Source organism: Phocoena phocoena, chromosome 3 (assembly GCF_963924675.1).
Source record: "Phocoena phocoena chromosome 3, mPhoPho1.1, whole genome shotgun sequence".
Lineage (NCBI taxonomy): Eukaryota > Metazoa > Chordata > Mammalia > Artiodactyla > Phocoenidae > Phocoena > Phocoena phocoena.
Window position 1 is genome coordinate 166,723,130 of NC_089221.1, and position 19,647 is coordinate 166,742,776.

General features: G+C 50.1%; 1 protein-coding gene across 2 annotated transcripts in view; it reads left to right on the top strand.

Moving 5' to 3' along the window:
- The window catches only part of OLFM2 (olfactomedin 2), a 62,260-nt gene that overhangs the window by 40,630 nt on the left and 1,983 nt on the right, over nt 1-19,647 (top strand). For both annotated transcript variants that reach the window (XM_065874041.1, XM_065874040.1), the window contains exons 2-5: nt 16,169-16,318; nt 18,094-18,240; nt 18,494-18,713; nt 19,048-19,154. In XM_065874041.1, the coding sequence (XP_065730113.1) occupies nt 16,169-16,318; nt 18,094-18,240; nt 18,494-18,713; nt 19,048-19,154 (624 nt within the window). The remainder of the gene's footprint in view (nt 1-16,168; nt 16,319-18,093; nt 18,241-18,493; nt 18,714-19,047; nt 19,155-19,647) is intronic.

A 19,647-nucleotide genomic window follows, 5' to 3' on the forward strand; every position in this document is an offset into this window, starting at 1 on the left:
TTTGGCTGGGAGCAGCTGCTCTGTGCTTAGCCAGGATCGATTTCCCTTCAAGCGGGCCATTCACACTAACAAAGGGCTCCGGTGACCCAGGTGGCCATCACTGCCTCCTGCCCTCCGAGCGGAGGATGTGGCCCGTGGCCGGAGCTGTTTTCTTTGAGATCCATTTCTTTGAAAGCTCTGGGAAACTTCAAAGGATGGGCCGAGTCAGCCCCCCAATGTGCTCACCTGAATCTTGCTGGTGGATTTCTCTGCCTCTCTGTCTTGCTCTAACCAGCCCACCCTCAATGATCTTCCTGACCAGATCTTTTCTCTGCTCACACATGGTTATGGGCTGAACGATGTCCCCCCACACCCCACCCCACAAATTCATAAGTTGAAGTCCGCACCCTCGGGACCTCAGAATATGACTGTACAGTTAAGTCCCCTCTATACAAATGAGTTCTGTTCTGAGATCATGTTCGTAAGTCCAGCAGAGTTAGCCTAGGTACCCAACTAACACAATCGGCTATATAGTGCCGTACTGTAATAGGTATATAATACTTGTCACACAAATAACACATAAAAAACAAACAAACACGAAACATAAGGAAAACATTTTTAATCGTACAGTACAGTCCTTTGAAAAGCACAGTACAGTACCGGCTACATCACCACTGCTTTTACACTTGCTTCCGGACATCCTGGGCTTGACATCCTGGGGAGATGCCCAGAGGAGCCACCAGTGTCAGGAGAGGAACGTTGCCACCGTGAAACCATTGCTTGGCAGGAAGGGAACCAGGGGATTCAATACGCCAGACTCTTTCCTCTGCCCGCCCCCCACCCCAGTCTCCTGTGGTCACACTCACTGGCCAGACGTTGCTGGAAGCTGGAGGGCGGGGGCTTCTGGGAGGTGGAGGCTGCAGGGGTCAGCCTCCCGGAGCACAGAGCCGATGGAGAAGTGGGGAGAGAGGACCTGGAGGGGCAAACAAAATATCCAGCTCATCTCCTGGCATCCCGATTTGAGCTTCAAATTCTGCACCATCTTCTCCCTACTGGAGTAGAATCTTGGCGAGAACAGGGGTCTTTGCCTGTCTTGTTTGCTGCTGTGTCTCCAGCACCCGGCACAGAGTAGGTGCTCAATCAGTATTTGTGGGATGCCTTTGCCCATGCTGTTCCCTTTGCCTGGAACCCGTGTAACCAGGCTCCGTAGCCATCCTCTGCTCTTACTTGTGCCGGCTCCATCACGGCTTTGTCGCGCTGTTTTATAATCGCCTCTTTGTCTCTCAAATATCTTAGCTCCCTTAACCCTCAAAACACCAGCATTGTCATCACTCCTCCACTTTGAGGAAATTGAGGCGCAGAGAGAGTAACTCGCCCAAGGTAACCCAGAGCCAGGATTTAAATGCAGACTGTCTGAGCCCCAGATACCGGGCTGCCTTTTTGGTTTCCCTGTCAGCATCTATTTGCCTTTTTTTTTTTTTTTTTTGGCTGCACTGCACAGCTTGCGGGATCTTAGTTCCCCGACCAGGGATTGAACCCTGATCCTGGCAGTGAAAGCACCGAGTTCTAATCACTGGGCCACCAGGGAATTCCCTCTGTTTGCTTATTTTCATGCCATAATCAATTTTATTGCACTCACGTGTGTATTACATTGCCGATGTTAAGCTATTTGAATACACTAACAACAACCTCAATGGCATCACTGCTATTCTTAGCTCCGTATCACTCGTGGGGAAACGGAGGCCCAGGGTGGCTAAGTCACTTGCCCAAGGTCACACAGCAGAGCTGAGATTGGAACCCAGGCGACCTGGCTCCAGATTCGGTGCCCTAAATGACCATGCTCTGTTGCCTCACCTTGGCTGGGGGAATTGAATGCCTGTCTTTGAAATCCTGAATGTGAGTCCAAGGTGTAGCCAAATGATAAAAGGTTTGGACCCCAAATTAACTTGCCACCTCCAGTGGCACACACAGAGCCCACGGAAGTCAGTTTTCAGGCAGTCCTTATGCCTGGCTGTCTCTGTGAGTTATTAGCCAGCAGATCGGGCCCCTGTCACCTCCTGGCCACACTGTCCAGCCTTCAAGGCCTCCCTCCCTCCATCCCCCACGTGGGAGCCTCGTAGCAAACACCTTCATTTTGTGCAGGGGTGTCCCTGGCACCCGGCGTGAGATTCCTGAGCCAGCCAGAGAAGGTCAGCTTCCACCATGACGACCCTTTCCGTGCACCGGTGGATTGATTTCAGAAATCCAACTCCAGCCAATGGGCCCATCCCTTACCGCAGGCACTGATGGCTGCAAATTTATGCCCAAGCCAGAAATTGAATTCCTATAGGTCAAGAGAATTGTCAGAAAAGCTCACCCAGGCTCATTTTTACTTCTGACAAACGTCAGGAAAGAGATTAAACCTGGGCTGGTGTCTTCCAGCAGCAGGGACTGTGGTGGCAGGGAAATGACCTTGACGTGGGTGTTTTTCTTACATTCCCTGGCTTCACCTTGGCCTCCCAGAGCTGAGAAATAAAAAGCAACCAGACCCACAGGCCTGTGTGGTTAAAGGGAATTCCCATTTCTGACCAACTAATGTTAAAAAGGGGCAAGCTCTGTGTACCCAAAGGCAAGTCTCTTGGTCCCTGTGGCAAATATCGAGCCATTCAGAGGGATGGGAAATAAAGCTTCTAATTCATCTCCATCACGTGACAGCCAGGCCACTTCCTGCACCAGGTCCTGAGGCTGATTCAGTCTCGGCAACTTTACAAGGTTCTAATTAATCTTCCCTGTGCTATGACAAAGAGGATATAAAAATGTGGATAATGGGATGGGACTACCCTGGTGGTCCAGTGGTTAAGACTCCGCATTTCCACTGAAGGCGTTGCAGGTTCGATCCCAGGTCAGGGAACTAAGATCCCACATGTCGCACGGTGAGATCAAAAGATTTGGTTTTAAATGTGGATAATTCCGTAGCCCCTCACCCCTACTCTGCTGCCTGCCCGAAGGCCGGGAAGGAAGAAACAGAAATCAAATGATAGCTCTGGGAAGGAAGAACCCCCGTCTTGCTAGAAAAGAATCTCTCTCACTTGCCTTGAAAAATGAGACGTCTGATGCAAATGTAGCTGCTTCCCTTTGGTACAAAAGCCCCTAAATATTAAAGAAATGAATCCTTGATGTCTACAAAGAAAGGATCAAAAACGAAACTTTCTGAAAGGAGAAGAGCTTTTATTTCGCTGTGAACTTTTCTAGATGTGGCCTCTGGCAGGGATGCCTGCGGAACATGGAGTGCGGGAGGATAAAGAAATAAATGACTGCCGTTCTGGTATTCATTCATTCATTCAGGAAGTGTCTGTGAAGCAGCTACTGCATGCCAGGTATTGGGCTGTGAGCCAGGGAAACCTCAGGGAGAAATTAGGACTTGCTTCCCGCCCTTCAAAGCTGGTGGGGCATTCTACAAAGTCTCTGACCTGTAGTCCTCAAAACTGCCAAGGTCATGAAAAGCAAGGAAAGATGAAGAAACTATTACAGACCAGAGGAGATTAAGGAGATGTGACAACTAAATGCAATGTGCAATCCTAGGTGGGATTCTGGACCAGAAAAGACATGAGTGGAAAAACTGGAGAAATCTCAATAAAGTCTGGAGTTTAGTAAGAGTGATGAACCAATGCTGGTTTCTTAGTTGTGTCAAATGTGCCATGGATATGTAAGACGTTAACAACAAGGGAAATCGGGTGAGGGACGTATGGAAGCTCTCTGTCCTGTCTTTACAATTTTCCTGTAAATCTAAAATCCTTCTGGGACTTCCCTGGTGGTCCAGTGGTTAGGACTCCACGCTTCCACTGCAGGGGATGTGGGTTCAATTGCTGGTCGGGGAACTAAGATCCCGCCTGCCCCACAGTGCAGCCAAAAAGTAAAATTAAAAATGATCCATTAAAAAAATAATAATTAAAAAGGTAAAAAATAAAATACTTCCAATACAAAAAATTTATTTTAAAAAAAAGTTAGCAGGGGACATGGAACAGTTCTAGAACAGCGCTGGTTCCGTGAATTGATATAAAAGCTCCCACTGACTGGGCAGTCCCAATGTACCAGGCACCGTGACTGACTCTTGACATGTACCAGTTCATCATTTTCACAAGAACCCTGTGAAGCCTGGCCGTTATTATCCCAACTTTTAGATGAGGAAACGGAGAGGTTAAGAAAGGCACAGAGGGGTTAAGCTACTTGCCCAAGGTCACACAGGAAGGAGTAGATCACACAGAAAGCCTGTGTGATAAGATCTACAGCTGGCTGTTCATGCACAGTATTTACTGAGCAGTTACTATACCCTTCAGAGGCTGACCAGAGAAACAACTCTTCTAGGGCTTTCGGGGATTTTAGTTCAGGGGATTGGTTACAAAGATGATGGAAGAGATGAAAAACTAAACAGAGATGGAAACGAAAACCAGAGATTAGCAACAGCTGAGAGCATTTATTCCCTTAGGACGGGTGGTGGTGGGGTGTTGGATAGAAGAGGTGGTATAAACAGAACCCAGGCCTCGGATTACCAGGGGAGCTGAAGCCACGGAACCAATGCTGGAGCACAGGAGGCAGAGAAAGCAGGGAAATACCGCTGCTTCTCCCCTTGTCCTGCCCTCATATCCTCCATGAGTGCCTCCCATTGGCTGAACCTTTCTGAAAGCAAAGGAGTGTGAGAGCTGTAGTTCCCAACCATATGCAGCAGAGCAGGGGAAGGAAAGGATGAAAATTCAGCCATCAGGCAACTTACACTTAAGTGTGTGTGTGCATGGGGGGACTAGGCAGGAAGGGGAAGGGATGGTTTTGGTTCCCATTTTACAAATGAAAGAGGCAAAGGGATCTGCTTAGAAACTCACAAAGAGGAAGTGGCAGATCCAGGATTTGGACACGTATTATGGGTTCAACCTCATAGGGTTCTTCTGAGGATTGGCGAGAAATGAGCTGCAAAGCCCTTAGAATAGAGCCTGGCTTACAGGATATGCTCCATAACTGTTAGTTGTTATTGATGTTGAGGAGGATAATAATAATTATTATTACAGCTACTGTCATTTTTATGATGCTAAAGGACCTTCCTTTGCATAGAACTGCTGTATCCCACTGTCACAGGACTCTGTGTGTGTATGGGTGTGTGTGTGAGGGGATGGAGATGGGGACCATTTAAGAGAGGGGTCCATCCTGGAACCAGAACACCCCACTCTGCTGAGACCTGAGCAGATTTTCCCCATGTGAAGGAGGAGAGGGAGAGTGTCCTAAGCAAAGAACACTGCGCGGACAAAGATACAGAGGCAGCAAGGGGAACTGAAACGGCTGTATGTGGGTGAAGACAAGCAAGTGGTGAGGCTGAGAATTCAGCCGTACCCAAGTGGGCAGGACTGGTGAGTGCGTCCAGGTGGCATTTGGGCTTTATACTGAGGGCACTGGGGGCCATGAAGGGTCCGACGTGGGGGGGTGACACTTTGTAAATTTATTTATTTTTGGCTGCTTTGGGTCTTCGTTGCTGTGCGCTGCTTTCTCTAGTTGCGGCGAGCGGGGGCTACTCTTCGTTGTGGTGCGCGGTGGCTTCTCTTGTTGTGGAGCACGGGCTCTAGGCGCGCGGACTTCACAAGTTGCAGCGTGTGAGCTCAGTAGTTGTGGCGCACGGGCTTAGTTGCTCCGCGGCATGTGGGATCTTCCCAGACCAGGACTCGAACCCGTGTCCCCTGCATTGGCAGGCGGATTCTTAACCACTGCGCCACCAGGGAAGCCCGGGGGTGACACTTTGAAAGCTGGCTCTGGCTTCTCTGGGGAGAATGGACCAGTGGATGCAAGGCTTGAAGCCAAGCTTCCATGGAGAGAGAGAGAGAGAGTCTTCTCTCATAAGCATAGCGGCTAAGAGTGAGGACTTGAGAGTCTCAAAGGCTGGGGTCCAAATTCCAGCTCAGACACTTGCTCTGTGAGTTTGGGCAACTAACTTTCCTCTCTCTGCCTCAGTTTTTCCATCTGTAAAGTGGAGCTAATGTTAGTACATACCTCATTGGGGGAGGGGAGGCTACAAGGATTTAAAATTTGGAAAGCAACTTAGAAGAGCATCTTAGTTCGTTCAGGCTGCTATAACAAAAATACTGTAGACGGGGTGGCTTAAACAACAACATTTATTTCTCACAGTTCTGGAGGCTGGGAAGTCCAAGATCAAGGTGCTGGCAGATTCAGTGCCCAGTGAGAACCAGATTCCTTGTTCATAGACGATGTCTTTTCGCTGTGTTCTCACGTGGCAGAAGGGTTCAGGGAGCTCCCTGGGGTGTCTTATAAGGGCACTAATCCGACTCCCAAAGACCCCACCCCAAAATACCATCACACTGTGGATTAGTTTTCAACATATGAATTCTGGGGAGACAGAAAGAGTCTATAGCAAAGAGCGCTCTATAAGTGTTAAATAAAGTAAAAACCCAGGGCTTCCCTGGTGGCACAGTGGTTGAGAGTCCGCCTGCCGATGCAGGGGACGCGGGTTCGTGTTCCGGTCCAGGAAGATCCCACATGCCACGGAGCGGCTGGGCCCGTGAGCCATGGCTGCTGAGCCTGCGCGTCCAGAGCCTGTGCTCCGCAACGGGAGAGGCCACAACAGTGAGAGGCCCGCGTACCGAAAAAAAAATAAAAAATTTAAAAAAATTAAAAACCAGTAGGAGAGGCTTCTCATGGCTTTTAATCCCATCTCTCTGCTGAGGGCACCCAAATATGTATCTCTAGCCAAACCCTCTCTCCTCTTCTTCCCAGCTACCTACTTGATATTTCCACTTGGAGGTGGTCACAAGCAGCATAAATGGAACATACCTTCAGGCTGGACTCTTGATTTTCATCCCCCCTCTAATTTTCCTCCCCGCCCCATTCCACATGGGCTCCTCCTCCAGCCTTTTTCAGCTCAGTAAATGGTACCCCCCATCCATGCACTCCATTGCTTGGGCCCCAAAAGTTGGACTCATCCTCAACTCCCCTCTTTCCCTTCCGCCCCACATCTAGTCCCTCAAATCCTGTGGGCTCTGCCTTTATACTTATTTATTTATTTAGCTGTGCCGCGAGGCATATGGGATCTTAGTTCCCCAACCAAGGATCAAACCTGTGCCCCCTGCAGTGGCAGCGCGGAGTCTTAATCACTGGACCGCCAGGGACGCCCCGGGCTCTGCCTTTAAAACATAGGAATCTACCCATTTGCTGTCCCCATTCCATCTACCCTGGTGCAAGCCCTCATCATGGCTCACCTGGATGACTGTGGGGGTGAACAGCATGTTCAAAGGCCCTGGGGTGATAAAGAGCTCAGGAGTCATTGGGAATCTGAATGTAGGCTGGTGAGATTCAGGAGACTCGAGTGAGGGTTTGTTTCTTCCCTGAGGGGTCTCCTCAAATGGGGTGTTGTTGAGTGCTGGGGACGGGCAGGAACTTGTCCTTTCTCAAAGCAAACTGGTCTGACGACTGGAGTGGCCCTCGTGTTGTAGCCTGGATGCAGACCTCTGTCCGTCAGCCCAACCCTTAGGGCTGTCTGCGGGCATCCACGGTGTTTCCGACAGTCTGGGCCACACTGCAAAGGAATGGACTGCGTTTGTAAATTCTTGTACAAGGCAAGCCTTCTCCAGGGAGAAGGACCCCAGGGAGGACAGTCAGTCAAACTCAGAGACCTGTGTCTCTTCCCACCTTTCCCAAGGAAGTCTATTTCATTCATTTTGGTCCACGTTGGCACTGTAATGGCAGAGCCTAAGACATCCGGGAATGTATGTCTGGACCGGGGCCCAAGGGACAATGGGGGTCTTCTGCCATGGCTTGGCTGGCTTCAGAGGGTGAGAGGTGGTGTGTGCCAGCCTGAATAGCCTCTCAGGGCAAGATGGGTTATCTGCATTGGAAGGGAACGAATGAATAAATGAATCGGGAATTCCCTGGCGGTCCAGTGGTTGGGACTCAGTGCTTTCACTGTCGAGGGCTTGGGTTCAATCCCCGGTGGGGGAACTAGGATCCTGCAAGCCGCGGGACGCAGCCAAAAAAAAAAAAAAAAAATGCATGAATGAGTGAACTCACAGTCGCCCCCCCCCCATCCCATCCCAGCCCCTCCCCCGGCCACGGGCTCTCACAGGCCAAGCCCCAGCTGCTCAGACTGAGGGAGGCTCTGGTTCTGCCTCTCGGCACGGGTGAGCTGATATCTTCTTTAAAGCCTGTCAAGCTTATCACTCAGCGGGGATTTGCCCAATACCGCTAGGTTTGACAGGAGCAGGCTGCTATTATCTCAAGCCCTCCAAAGGGACTCAGGCCCCATCACGGCTGAGACGTGGCAGATAGGTATGTCCCTGATCAGTCATCACGGCCTTTCTGCCGTCCCTGCAGTCAGAGGGAAGCCGCCGCCGCCTCTGTGCCTGCCACAGATGATGTGCAACTTGATCTCAGACGGTCCCTCCCTGGGACAGGCGGAAACCGATTTGGTGGTGGAGAGGACACGCATGGTGAATCCGTGATGGGCTGTTTGCCCATCAGCATCTAATTATTCAACAAACATTCATCATGCCAGGCCTGGGGGACTCAGCAATGAGCAAAGCAGACAGAACTCCCTTTTCCCATCCTCTTTCCCGTCGGGGAGCGGAGGCAGGCTTTGAGCCAGTGGTCACACCCAAGAGGTCCCAATGGCCATTGTGATCAGGGCTTGAAGGAGAACAGGGGAGGTGCAACATGGTGGTGTAGACTGTGGAGCCATGTGGCCTGTGTTCAAATCCCAGCTCCACCGCTTATAGACTGTGAAGCTCTGGGCAAGAGATTGGAGCCCTCTCTCCCCTCGTTTTCTTCACCTCTCAAAGGTGGATAATGACAGTGCCTGTCTCCTAGTGCCATGGTGAGAGCTCCATCAGTTAAAGCATGCAAAGTGCTTAGAACAAGGCTTGACATACAGTAAGAAATACAAGTATTAGGGGAAAAAAGCACAGGGTGCCTTGAGAAGTGGGTAACATGGGGAAGGGACAGTGGAGGCTGCTTTCGGAAGAGACATTTATGCTTGAGCCCTAGAAATGGGGAAGAGTTAGCCCAGCCATGAGATGGGGCAAGAGTTTTGATGGCTGAGGGACCAGCCAGTGCAAAGACCTGAAGGTGGGAAAAAGCATGGTGTGTTCCAGAAAGAGGAGGTTGCCTAGAGGATGGGCCACAGAGAACACGGCCGTGTGAGCCTTGGGGTTTCATTGTTGTCTTTTTTGTTGTTGTTCTTTTTTGTTTTGTTTTGTTTTGGCTGGACCGCATGGCACGTGGGGTCTTAGTTCCCCTACGGGATTGAACCCGCGCCCCCTGCAGTGGAAGTGAGGAGTCTTAACCACTGGACCACCAGGGAAGTCCCATGAGCTTTGTTGATTGCCTGTTACACTGAAACAGGACTCCCCTCCACCAAATTACATCAGGGAGATGTAACTAGGACCAGAAACTGAACTGGCCGAGTCACGTGGCGAGTAGGATGGAGCAGTGTCTCTGTCTGTCTTTGGTAGGACTCGACACCCTGTCTCTCCCTGTATCTCTTTCTCTCTCTCACTGCCATCTGGCTGTGACTTCTCATCATCTTGCATTCTCAGCCCCAAATCCAATGGACTTTCACCCATTCTTCCAGATCATCTCAGTTCAGTGCCCGCATCAAATTCAAACCATTTCGACTTCAGGAAGTTACCAAATTGGCTTTAGAGCATCATGGGGATTATAACAGTAATAGCAAACGTTTCTGTAGCACTTACTACATGCTGATGACTGTTCTAATTGCTCACAAGTATAGTATTTTTTTTTTTTTTTTGGCCACGTCACACGGTATGCGGGATCTTAATTCCCCACCCAGGGATTGAACCCGTGCCCACTGCATTGGGAACGTGGCATCTTAACCACTTGACCACCAGGGAAGTCCCCTCTCACATGTATGGTATTGACTCGTTCAAGCTTCCCAGCGACGCTGTGAGGTAGGTACAGGTTATCGTGTCCAATTTACAGATGAGGGCAAGGAGGCACAGGGAGGTTAAACAACTCACACAGCAAGTGAGTGGCCAAGCCAGGACATCAACCCAGGCAGCCTGACCCTCAGACCCTGCTCTTAACCACCTGGCTCTACCCTACCAGCTGAGTAGGAAGAAGGGACATCCAGAAGAAGCGAGTCATTTCCATTGTAAGGATGTTGTCTGGAAAGATGCTGGTGACATCACACGGACTCCTTTTTGGGAAGACCGTGGGAGAGATCCTTGCCTGTTCTTGGTACTAAAAATAGTTAAATTTTCTCCTGAGCATCTGGTGTGTTTTTGTTTCAGGACACTGGGAGCCGCATAAATGACCAGCTTTCCCTTTTTGAGTTGGCTGCTAAGGAGCTTGAAGCCAAATTTATGGCCCAACCATATGCTGGTTGTTCAAGTTTTTAAGGGATGGGTTTTTCTTAGCCTCACTTCTGGCTCTATGTCCCCACTTTTTCTCTCTCTTCCTTGCAAAAAAAAAAAAAAAAACCCCACAAAACTTTAAACGGACTGAAAAAAAACTTCACAAGAACAATACGTGTTTATTGTAGAAAACTTAGAAGGTAAATTTGAAGATGGGAATAAAAATCCCTACTAGTCCCCGATTTTAATGGCTGCACAGTATTCCCTCCTGTAGAGTTTTAAAATCAATGCCCCTACTGGCAAACGACTGGAGGGGAAAAAATTCCAGTTGTCCAATTTTAGACAACACTTTAATGAGCATTCTTGTAGCAATTGAGTGTTTGTCACATGATTTCCCTGAGCTAAATTCTTAGACTCAGATTGGAGTTAAATACAAATGCAGAAACCTTAAGGCTTTGGTTTTGGATTGGCAGACCGCCCTCCAGAAATATCTAATTCCTGCTCTCCTATTTAATTGGAGCTATCGTGTGGTATTTTACATATCCTTGTAAACCACTTGCAGTCCTCTCTGGAACAAGGCAGCCAACAAATAAATATCTGAGCCCCAAGCCACTTCTGCTTCCTGATTAAATTATCCAGCCTCAAACGCAATAATATCCTTGACTTATCAAGAGGCAGCTGCTTGCTCTATTCCTGTTTGCTAATCCCCAATAGCCGGTGCTCAATGGTTGGCTGCCCCTGGGATCCTGTAGCAATCCCTCGGCCCCCGGAAGAACCAAGAATTGTTTTTTGAACCAAGACGTAGGTGACGGAGCTGTAGGCCGAGATGATGATCCCGGACGCGAGAGCTAGAAAAACTTTTCCTGCGTGTCCTGTACTCAGTCAATCCTGGACCCGTTACAGAGACTGCTGCTTCATTGGGGCAGCAGCCTAGGTGAAAGCATTTGAAAAATCCCAGCCACTATGGAGAACAGTAAGGAGGTTCCTTAAAAAACTAAAAATAGAATCACCGTACGACCCAGCAATCCCACTACTGGGCATATACCCTGAGAAAAACATAATTCAAAAAGAGTCATGTACCAAAATGTTCATTGCAGCTCTATTTACAATAGCCAGGACATGGAAGCAAACTAAGTGTCCACTGACAGATGAATGGATAAAGAAGATGTGGCACATATATACAATGGAATATTACTCAGCCATAAAAAGAAACGAAATTGAGTTATTTGTGGATGGACCTAGAGTCTGTCATACAGAGTGAAGTAAGTCAGAAAGAGAAAAACAAATACCGTATGCTAACACATATATATGGAATCTAAGAAAAAAAGAAAAAAAGGTCATGAAGAACCTAGGGGCAAGACGGGAATAAAGATACAGACCTACTAGAGAATGGATTTGAGGACACAGGGAGGGGGAACGGTAAGCTGGGACAAAGTGAGAGAGTGGCATGGACGTATATACATGTGAGGTGAGACAGGCCACCAGATCAGAAGTGTCTGTACCGGGAGAGCTTCGCGGCTCTTACACCTGCTGTTATAAACATTTCCCTTAGTTATAGGCATTCTCTATCCCTAGGAGTGTGAACTCTGAGAAGTTGTGACTTTGGTTTGAAGCTAAACCCAGTCTGGGAGAGCTGGCCTTTGGACTGTCAAACACGGAGCCTCCCAGGACATTCCAGTGGGTTCCCAAGGACATGAATTGACTGTGTGTTTGAACTTGAACCCGATGGGCGAAACTCAGGCTCTTTGCCGTGCTGAGATTTGGCAGCCAAACCCCGAGCATCTAATTACGCTGCTACAGAGAACACTCCAGCGAGGTGCGTCCAACGCAGACAATTATTTTAGGAAAGCCATGGAGGCCTTCTCTCTGTGCCGCTTAAACCATGCTTCTCTTTTACAATTCAATATTTCGTGTGTTGAGAGAAAATGGCTTGTTTGCTTCAAAGCACACGCTACAGAATGTAGGAAGGGGATGTTAATTATGTTGAACCGGGCTGCTTTGTCTCTGCACAAATGAGAATCTTCGGGGGGTTCTATCCAAATTGCTTGGGGATCAGAGCCAGGGGAGCACAGATGGAGATGTTTGGACTCAAGTTCGTGGTTTTATTTTTTTTGTCTTTGTTTTTTAAGAACTGTATTTGTCATGAAAAAAGGTGAAGCTAGTTCTGCATTCTCCTAGAACCAAAGGGGAAGGCATTCCTGAATCACTTTTCTTTCCTTTTTTTAAAGTTTTATCTTTTACTGGAGTTTAGTTGATTTACAATGTGGTGTTAGTTTCAGGTGTACAGCAAAGTGATTCAGTGATACATATACATATATTTATTCTTTTTCAGATTCTTTTCCCATACAGGTTATTACAGAATATTGAATAGAGTTCCCTGTGCTATACAGTCAGATCTTATTGATTATCTTTTTTTTTTTTTTTTTTTTTTTTTTTTTTTTGCGGTACGTGGGCCTCTCACTGTTGTGGCCTCTCCCGCTGCGGAGCACAGGCTCCGGACGCGCAGGCTCAGCGGCCATGGTTCACGGGCCCAGCCGCTCCGTAGCATGTGGGATCTTCCCAGACCAGGGCTCAAACCTGCATCCCCTGCATCGGCAGGCAGATTCTTAACCACTGCGCCACCAGGGAAGCCCTGATTATCTATTTTATATAGAGTAGTATGTGTATGTTAATCCCAACCTCCTAATTTATCCCTCCCCCTCTGGGTCACCCTTTTTGTCTTAGGACATCCTTCTTGGTTTTGGTCAGGCTTCTTCAGGAGCAGAGCTGGATGAGAGGAGTTGAGTGCAAATACTTAGCTGGGAGGCGATCCCAGGAGGAACCAGTGGCGAAAGGGAGATGGGAAGTGAAGGAAACCCAGGCAGGGCAATCTAATGGTGCCACTGTGGGCACCTGGAGCACAGATCCCCATGGGATCCTCTGGGAAACTGCAGGCAGCAGGCACCCCAGAGTTCTCCCACTGGAGAGGTGAGAGGGCTGGTATTTATCACGAACTCCGTGGGGACTTCCGGGTGGGAGGTGCTTCTGCCTGCCCAGTGCAAAGGCAGGGTGGGCTCGGACCACCCGAGGAAGCCCTTGGCAGTGAGGGATCCTGGGCGCTCTGCAGTAAGGCTGGAGTGTGGGCTCCACCTGGACCATGCCTGCGTGCAAGGGAGCCTGGGAAGGTGAGTGACTTCATTCCTCCGCCGGGGAAACATGGACTTGTAAAGAGGGGGTTCCCTCAACCTCCGAAGTGTGTACATAAGGCTCAAAGAATGACTAATGACAATAGTTTCAGATGGCATCTATGAATGTTTTCTTTTTTTCTAATAAATTAGCGGACGAGTCAAGCTCATCTGTACCGTGATATCACTTGCTCACATTCCAATAAGCTAAAAAAAAAAAAGGCTTTATTGAGTGGGAGAGAAAAAGCTGGGCTAACAGCTGGAGTCTCTGGGATTGCTCATAACTCACAGCCTGGCTTATCTCTGCTACAGCTCGTGGGAACAGCCTCTGCGGGGTGATAAGTAACGGCTGTGCAAATGATCCATGATGGTGAAGCTTTGTTTCTCTGTAAAACACTTGGGGTTTTATCAGATTTTCTTCCCCGTCTTAGGAATGCATTCTGGATAGGACCAGCATCTTCTACTTCCCATCTCCTCGGTTTCCACCCATCATCGCTTGCCTGGACTCTTGCAGTCACCTCTGCCCTGGTTTCCCACCCTTGCCACCTCACACCCACAGTCTGTTCCCCCCCACAGCAGTCAGGGGGCGCTTGTGAACACCTGAGTCAGGTCCTGTCCGTCCTCTGCACAGAACCCTCCTTGACTCCTACCTCACTCAGAGCAAAAATGTGTCCTCCCCATGGTCCACAAGGCCCTGTCCCATCTCTGTCCTCCTCTCCCCCACCCCGCGCACAATCTCTGCCTCGGTGACTCTCTTCTAGCTGAACTAGCCTCCTCCATGTTTCCCAAGCATACCAGGCATGGTCCTGCCTCAGGGCCTTTGCACTTGCTGTTCTCTCTGCCTGGAACATCTTTCCCCAGATATCCTCGTGGCTCCTCCCTCACCTCCTTCAGGTCTTTACTCAAATGACATCTTCTCATTAAGCCCTTCCCAGGGCCCCTAAAATTGCAATCCCTAACCACCCCCCAACCCTAGCATCCTCCATCATTTCTTCCCTGCTTTACTTCTCTCTATGGCACTCAAAACCCTTTAAATACTTGGTGTTAACTTATTTATTTCTGTTGCTCTCCACTTTAAAGTAACTCCTAGAGGAGCTTTTGTGTTTGTGTTTTGTTTACTATGTTTTCAATGTCCAGAACAGAGCCTGACACAGAGTAGGAGCTTAACAAATATTTGTTGAACAAATGAGACCACCATGCCCCGATTAAAAACAAAAAGACTGGGACTTGTGACTGACTCCAGTACGTTCTGGGGAAGCTCAAGGGGGCCTGATCTGGGGGCCCAACACGTTCCATCCAGTGAGATTCAATGCTTTTTGAGCAATGTTTCTCCAATCCCTCCAGGTATTGGTCAGAATTTGTGTGCCAGAAGTGTCCCTTCCTCTCTCCCCTTCTCCTGGCTCACTCATCCCTCAAGTTCAGCTTACTTGTCCCTTCCCTGGGGCACCTCCTCTGAGACCCTCAGCCTGGGAGGGTCTGTTACTCTCTGTACTTTCTTTGTAGCATTCACTGCAGCATAGTTCTAGAAGTAATGGCAGGATTCCATAATTCATGTCTGTCTCCTCCACATCTATGGGCAGCAATCGATATGCTTTCTTCGTCTCTCTCTTCCTAGACCCTATCCCAGACCCATGCCTGGCATAGAATAGGCACTCACTAGATATTTTCTAATAATTTTGGGAAAATATGGCTCTGATGAACACGAGCCATATAGGACACACGCATCCCTTAAAAACCTGAACAACCAGCGTCAGTTCCCTGATGAACATGAGCATTTCAAAGGTTCTGATAAGTCCTGCATTAAAGAAACTTGTTTCAGGAATTCCCTGGTGGTCCAGTGGTTGGAGGTCTGTGCTTTCACTGCTGAGGGCCCGGGTTTGATCCCTGATCGGGGAACTAAGCCCTCAAGCCGCGCAGCATGGCCAAAAAAAAGAAAGAAAGAAAGAAAAAGAAAGAAACTCGTTTCACTCAGCAATGCACAAACATATTTGACCTCAGAGTACCGTCTTCCCAGCATGCCTGCTAAGATTGCCAGGGTTCCAAGGAGCATGGTTTGGGAAGCACAGCCATAATTGATCCCTGAATTATCTGAGCAGCATCAACTGACTTGAAGTTTAGTTTAGGAGGAGTCTAAAAGTGACGCCTTTTAGTCAAGGGCTTGGAGGTCTCTGTGAGGAGTCTGTCACCCTTTGGCCATCACCCTGCCTCTTCTCAGGAACAGGGGTTGGTGGAAGGGGGAATGACAATAGTAGAGATATGCTTAGTGGCCCCCAAGATATATCCAGAACCTGTCTGTCACTGTGGGTTGAGAAGCAGAGAGGAATGTTCAGGTTTGAGGCTTGGTAGGAGTCTGAGTCTATGTTCTAATGGTGGTTATGGAGGCATTGTTGCATGCGTGCGCAAATGTGTTTGAGAGAATGAATTCCCCTCTTTGGAAGGGCTCAAATCCCACAATTCCTTGCCATGTTCCTTCGCCCCTCATACCTCAGTCTTATCATCTGTAAAATGGGGCTCCCTGAGGAGGGATTGAGATCACACACGTCTGGCCCTTAGCACATGGTCTGGCACATTCCAAGGGTCCAGCAAAAGACGTCTGTCATCTCTCCGGGGCCCTTTTTCTCTCCCAGGAGTGATGGGGTGATTCCCCCATTGGGTTCCCACTCTCTGACTCCGACTTCCCCGCAGACCCTCTTCCAAAGCCCAGAGGAAGGCTGGCAGCTGTACACCTCGGCCCAGGCTCCCGATGGAAAATGCATCTGCACGGCCGTGATCCCCGCGCAGAGCACCTGCTCCCGCGATGGCCGGAGCCGGGAGCTGCGGCAGATGATGGAGAAGGTAAGAACCTTCCAGGTTCCCTTGTGAAAATCTCCCAATTCCCACCCTGCCCTCTGCCCCCATCCAGGTCAGCCGGGGCCAGATCTAGCCAAACAGATTATTCAGAACTGGTGGATGACCTGGCTCCCCTCCAGGTGGATATTTCGGTCAATATCTGTTTAGTGCTTTCTTTGGAGGAGAAGCTGAGCGCTGTATGGGGACAGGGAAGGAGAACCCCAGTGGCAGCATCTGAGTCTTCGGTGCATGAGCTCTGGCCCCACCACGCACTCAGCCAGACTCACCTGCTAAGAAGGGTCTCACCCTTCCTCCCAAGAGACTTACATAAAGGTGCCTTCCCCTTCTGATTGTGGTTGATATAAACTGGTCCCCATTCAATACATTCCCAAGGATATTTCGGTGCCCTTTAGAGGCCGGCTGCTGTCTCTTGCCACTACCCAGCCAAACTGCCCATTAGCCACCTCTGATGTCGGTGTTGAAAGGGACTAGCAACTTCCCACCGCCATCCTGTAGAGGAGGAAGCTGAGGACGGAAGAGACCCTTGTTGGCACTGGAGTCTTCCACCCATTAACTCTGTAGGATCCTGCCCTGCCCGTGACACCGGAACTGCTTTCCCCAACAGTGCAGAATGGCCATGTGGTGGCCCCTGATTGTTGACCATGACCGTAAAAATGTTTTGTGGCGTCCAGGATGGGTATCAGGTTCTTGGCTTTCTGAGAACTTCCAGGTGTCACGTGAACAATGGTTCAGGAAAGTCTGTGTATTTCAACAGGCATCCAGTGTTGCCTCTGAGTTCACCTTGGCCGGGAGGAACTCAACTTAGCCAAGTGGAGGTGGGAGCTAGGGGGCCCTCGGTCTGGATTAGGAGAGGTTAGGGCAAGGGGAAGTTCAGTTCCCTCAGTTAGCCTAAAGGTATTTATTGAGCATCTAGTATTTATTGAGCATTCAGCTGTGGACAAGCCAGACACTGGGTCTGCCTCTGAGGATCCCACCTAAAGGAGACAGATGAATAAGAATGTTCCAGGTAGTACTCATAGCTGGAAAGAAAATAACCACGTAAGGGGGAGAGGGCGAGTGGCTGCTTAAGGCAGGGTGATCAGGGAAGGCCACTCTGAGGAGGTGATGCTGGAGTTGAGACATGAAAGATGAGGCGAAGCCAGCGGCGAAGACAAAGGGAACAGTGCTCCAGGTAGAAGGATCAGCAAGTGCAAAGGCCCTGAGGACGGAAGAAGTTTCAAATCTATGTGAGCGAAGTTGGGCTGGTGGTTGCAGTGGATGAACACGGCGAGTAGGCAGGCAAAGGGGCAGGACCAGCTCGCGGGGTCTGCAGGGGAAGGTGATCCAATCTTCCTTTTGAAAAACTCCCTCTCGGGACTTCCCTGGTGGTCCAGCGGTTAAGAGTCCGTACTTCCACTGCAGGGGGCCTGGGTTCGACCCCTGGTCGGGGATCAAAGATCCCACACGCCTTGCAGTGTGGCCAAAAACAAAAAAAAGAAGAAAAAAGAAAAAACTCTGTCTGGCTGCTCTGTGGAGACTTGATTGCTGGGGACGAGAGTGGAGGCAGGGAGAGCAGGGAGGAGGGAAGAGGTGGGAGGTGGTGGTGGCCAGACTAGTAGCCAATGGATGGACTGGGCCTGCCATTGGGAGGTCAGGTTGCTGGTAAGGTTGGGAGGAGAAGGTTGGTTGGGTGTTTGGCCTCTGGCCCTGCCAGGTCTTGTCTGTGGCATCCCGGGGACGGGGACAGGAGTGTGGCTCTCCCTAACCCTCCAAGTTCCTAGGTTCAGAACGTCTCCCAGTCCATGGAGGTCCTTGAGTTGCGGACGTACCGTGACCTCCAGTATGTGCGAAGCATGGAGACCCTCATGCGGAGCCTGGATGCGAGGCTCCGGGCGGCCGACGGGTCCCTCTCGGCCAAGAGCTTCCAGGTGGGTCCTTCTGGATTCAGGTCAGAGGTCAAGAGAAGCATTGGGATAGGTCCCATTAGTTCCCAGAGTGGGGGGGTCACATCTGGGAAGGACAGAGTGTTGGCTGGCCCAGATCTAGGGTCCAGTGTGGGCTGAATATCAAGGGCCAGGTGTGCATCAGAGATAAGGGGTGAAGTTGTGGGTTGAAGGCTGGGCTCAGGTCCGGGTCACTGGTCAGGGGTTGGGGTCAGCAATGGTTCCACCTTGGGAGCAGGAGGTGAAGGACAGGATGACGGAGCTGTTGCCCCTGAGCTCGGTCCTGGAGCAGTACAAGGCGGACATGAGGACCATTGTGCGCCTGCGGGAGGAGGTGAGGAATCTCTCCGGCAGCCTTGCAACCATCCAGGAGGAGATGGGCGCCTACGGATACGGGGACCTGCAGCAGCGGGTGATGGCACTGGAGGCCCGGCTCCACGCCTGTGCCCAGAAGCTGGGTATGCCTTGATGCTTGATCTTGACCCCTGGCCTCCACACCCAACCCCCAAACCCTCTGTGTGCCCAGGGCATGGTTTTGACCTCTAACTTCGAAACTTTGACCCTTGACCTCCCTACCCAAGGCCAAAAATAGACCCAGAAGCTGGAAATACTCCTGACCCTACACTTCCAGTCCCTCACCCCCAACCTCACTCCACCTTGGGACCAGGTTTCTGGGTCCTTCCTCACCCCTGTTCCCAGCTCTTCAGTTTGATCACACTACCTCGTCCTTGCCCTGCCTCCCTTGTGCTGTTCCCATTCTCCACCCTCATCCCCCCTGTTCCTGCCTCCCAGGCTGTGGGAAGCTGACGGGGGTCAGTAACCCCATCACCATTCGGGCCATGGGGTCCCGCTTCGGCTCCTGGATGACTGACACGATGGCCCCCAGTGCAGATAGCCGGGTGAGTGACTGGGCCCACGCCAGGGGTCAGAACCTATACTGAGGAGGAGACACAGCCTGTGGCTGCCCCTAGGTGCCAAGCGATTCCACATCAATGATTATCTTGTAGGCCGAAGTGTCCTAGGGTCTCCAGGGCCCTTGGACCTCCCCCTGACTGTCTAGCGACCACCAAGTGACCAAGTACTTTCCAGCCCTGTGAATCCATAAGTCAGCTGACCTCCAGTGACTGTATAGAGACTAATGGTTACTAGTACTAATGACCAGCTCCCAGTGACCACTGACCTCAAAGTAACCACCAGTGACCAGTGCCTTCCCAAGGACTAGGACCTACCAGCACCACTCAATGACCTTTAAATTTCTGGTGGCCACCACGGTCACAATTGCCTATCACCTCTGATCCACAGGAACTATCTATTAACTGCCTAGTGACTATCCTAGTGATGGATGTTGGTCACTGGGCAGCCATTGAGTGTCATAGATTAGAGGTTGCAAAT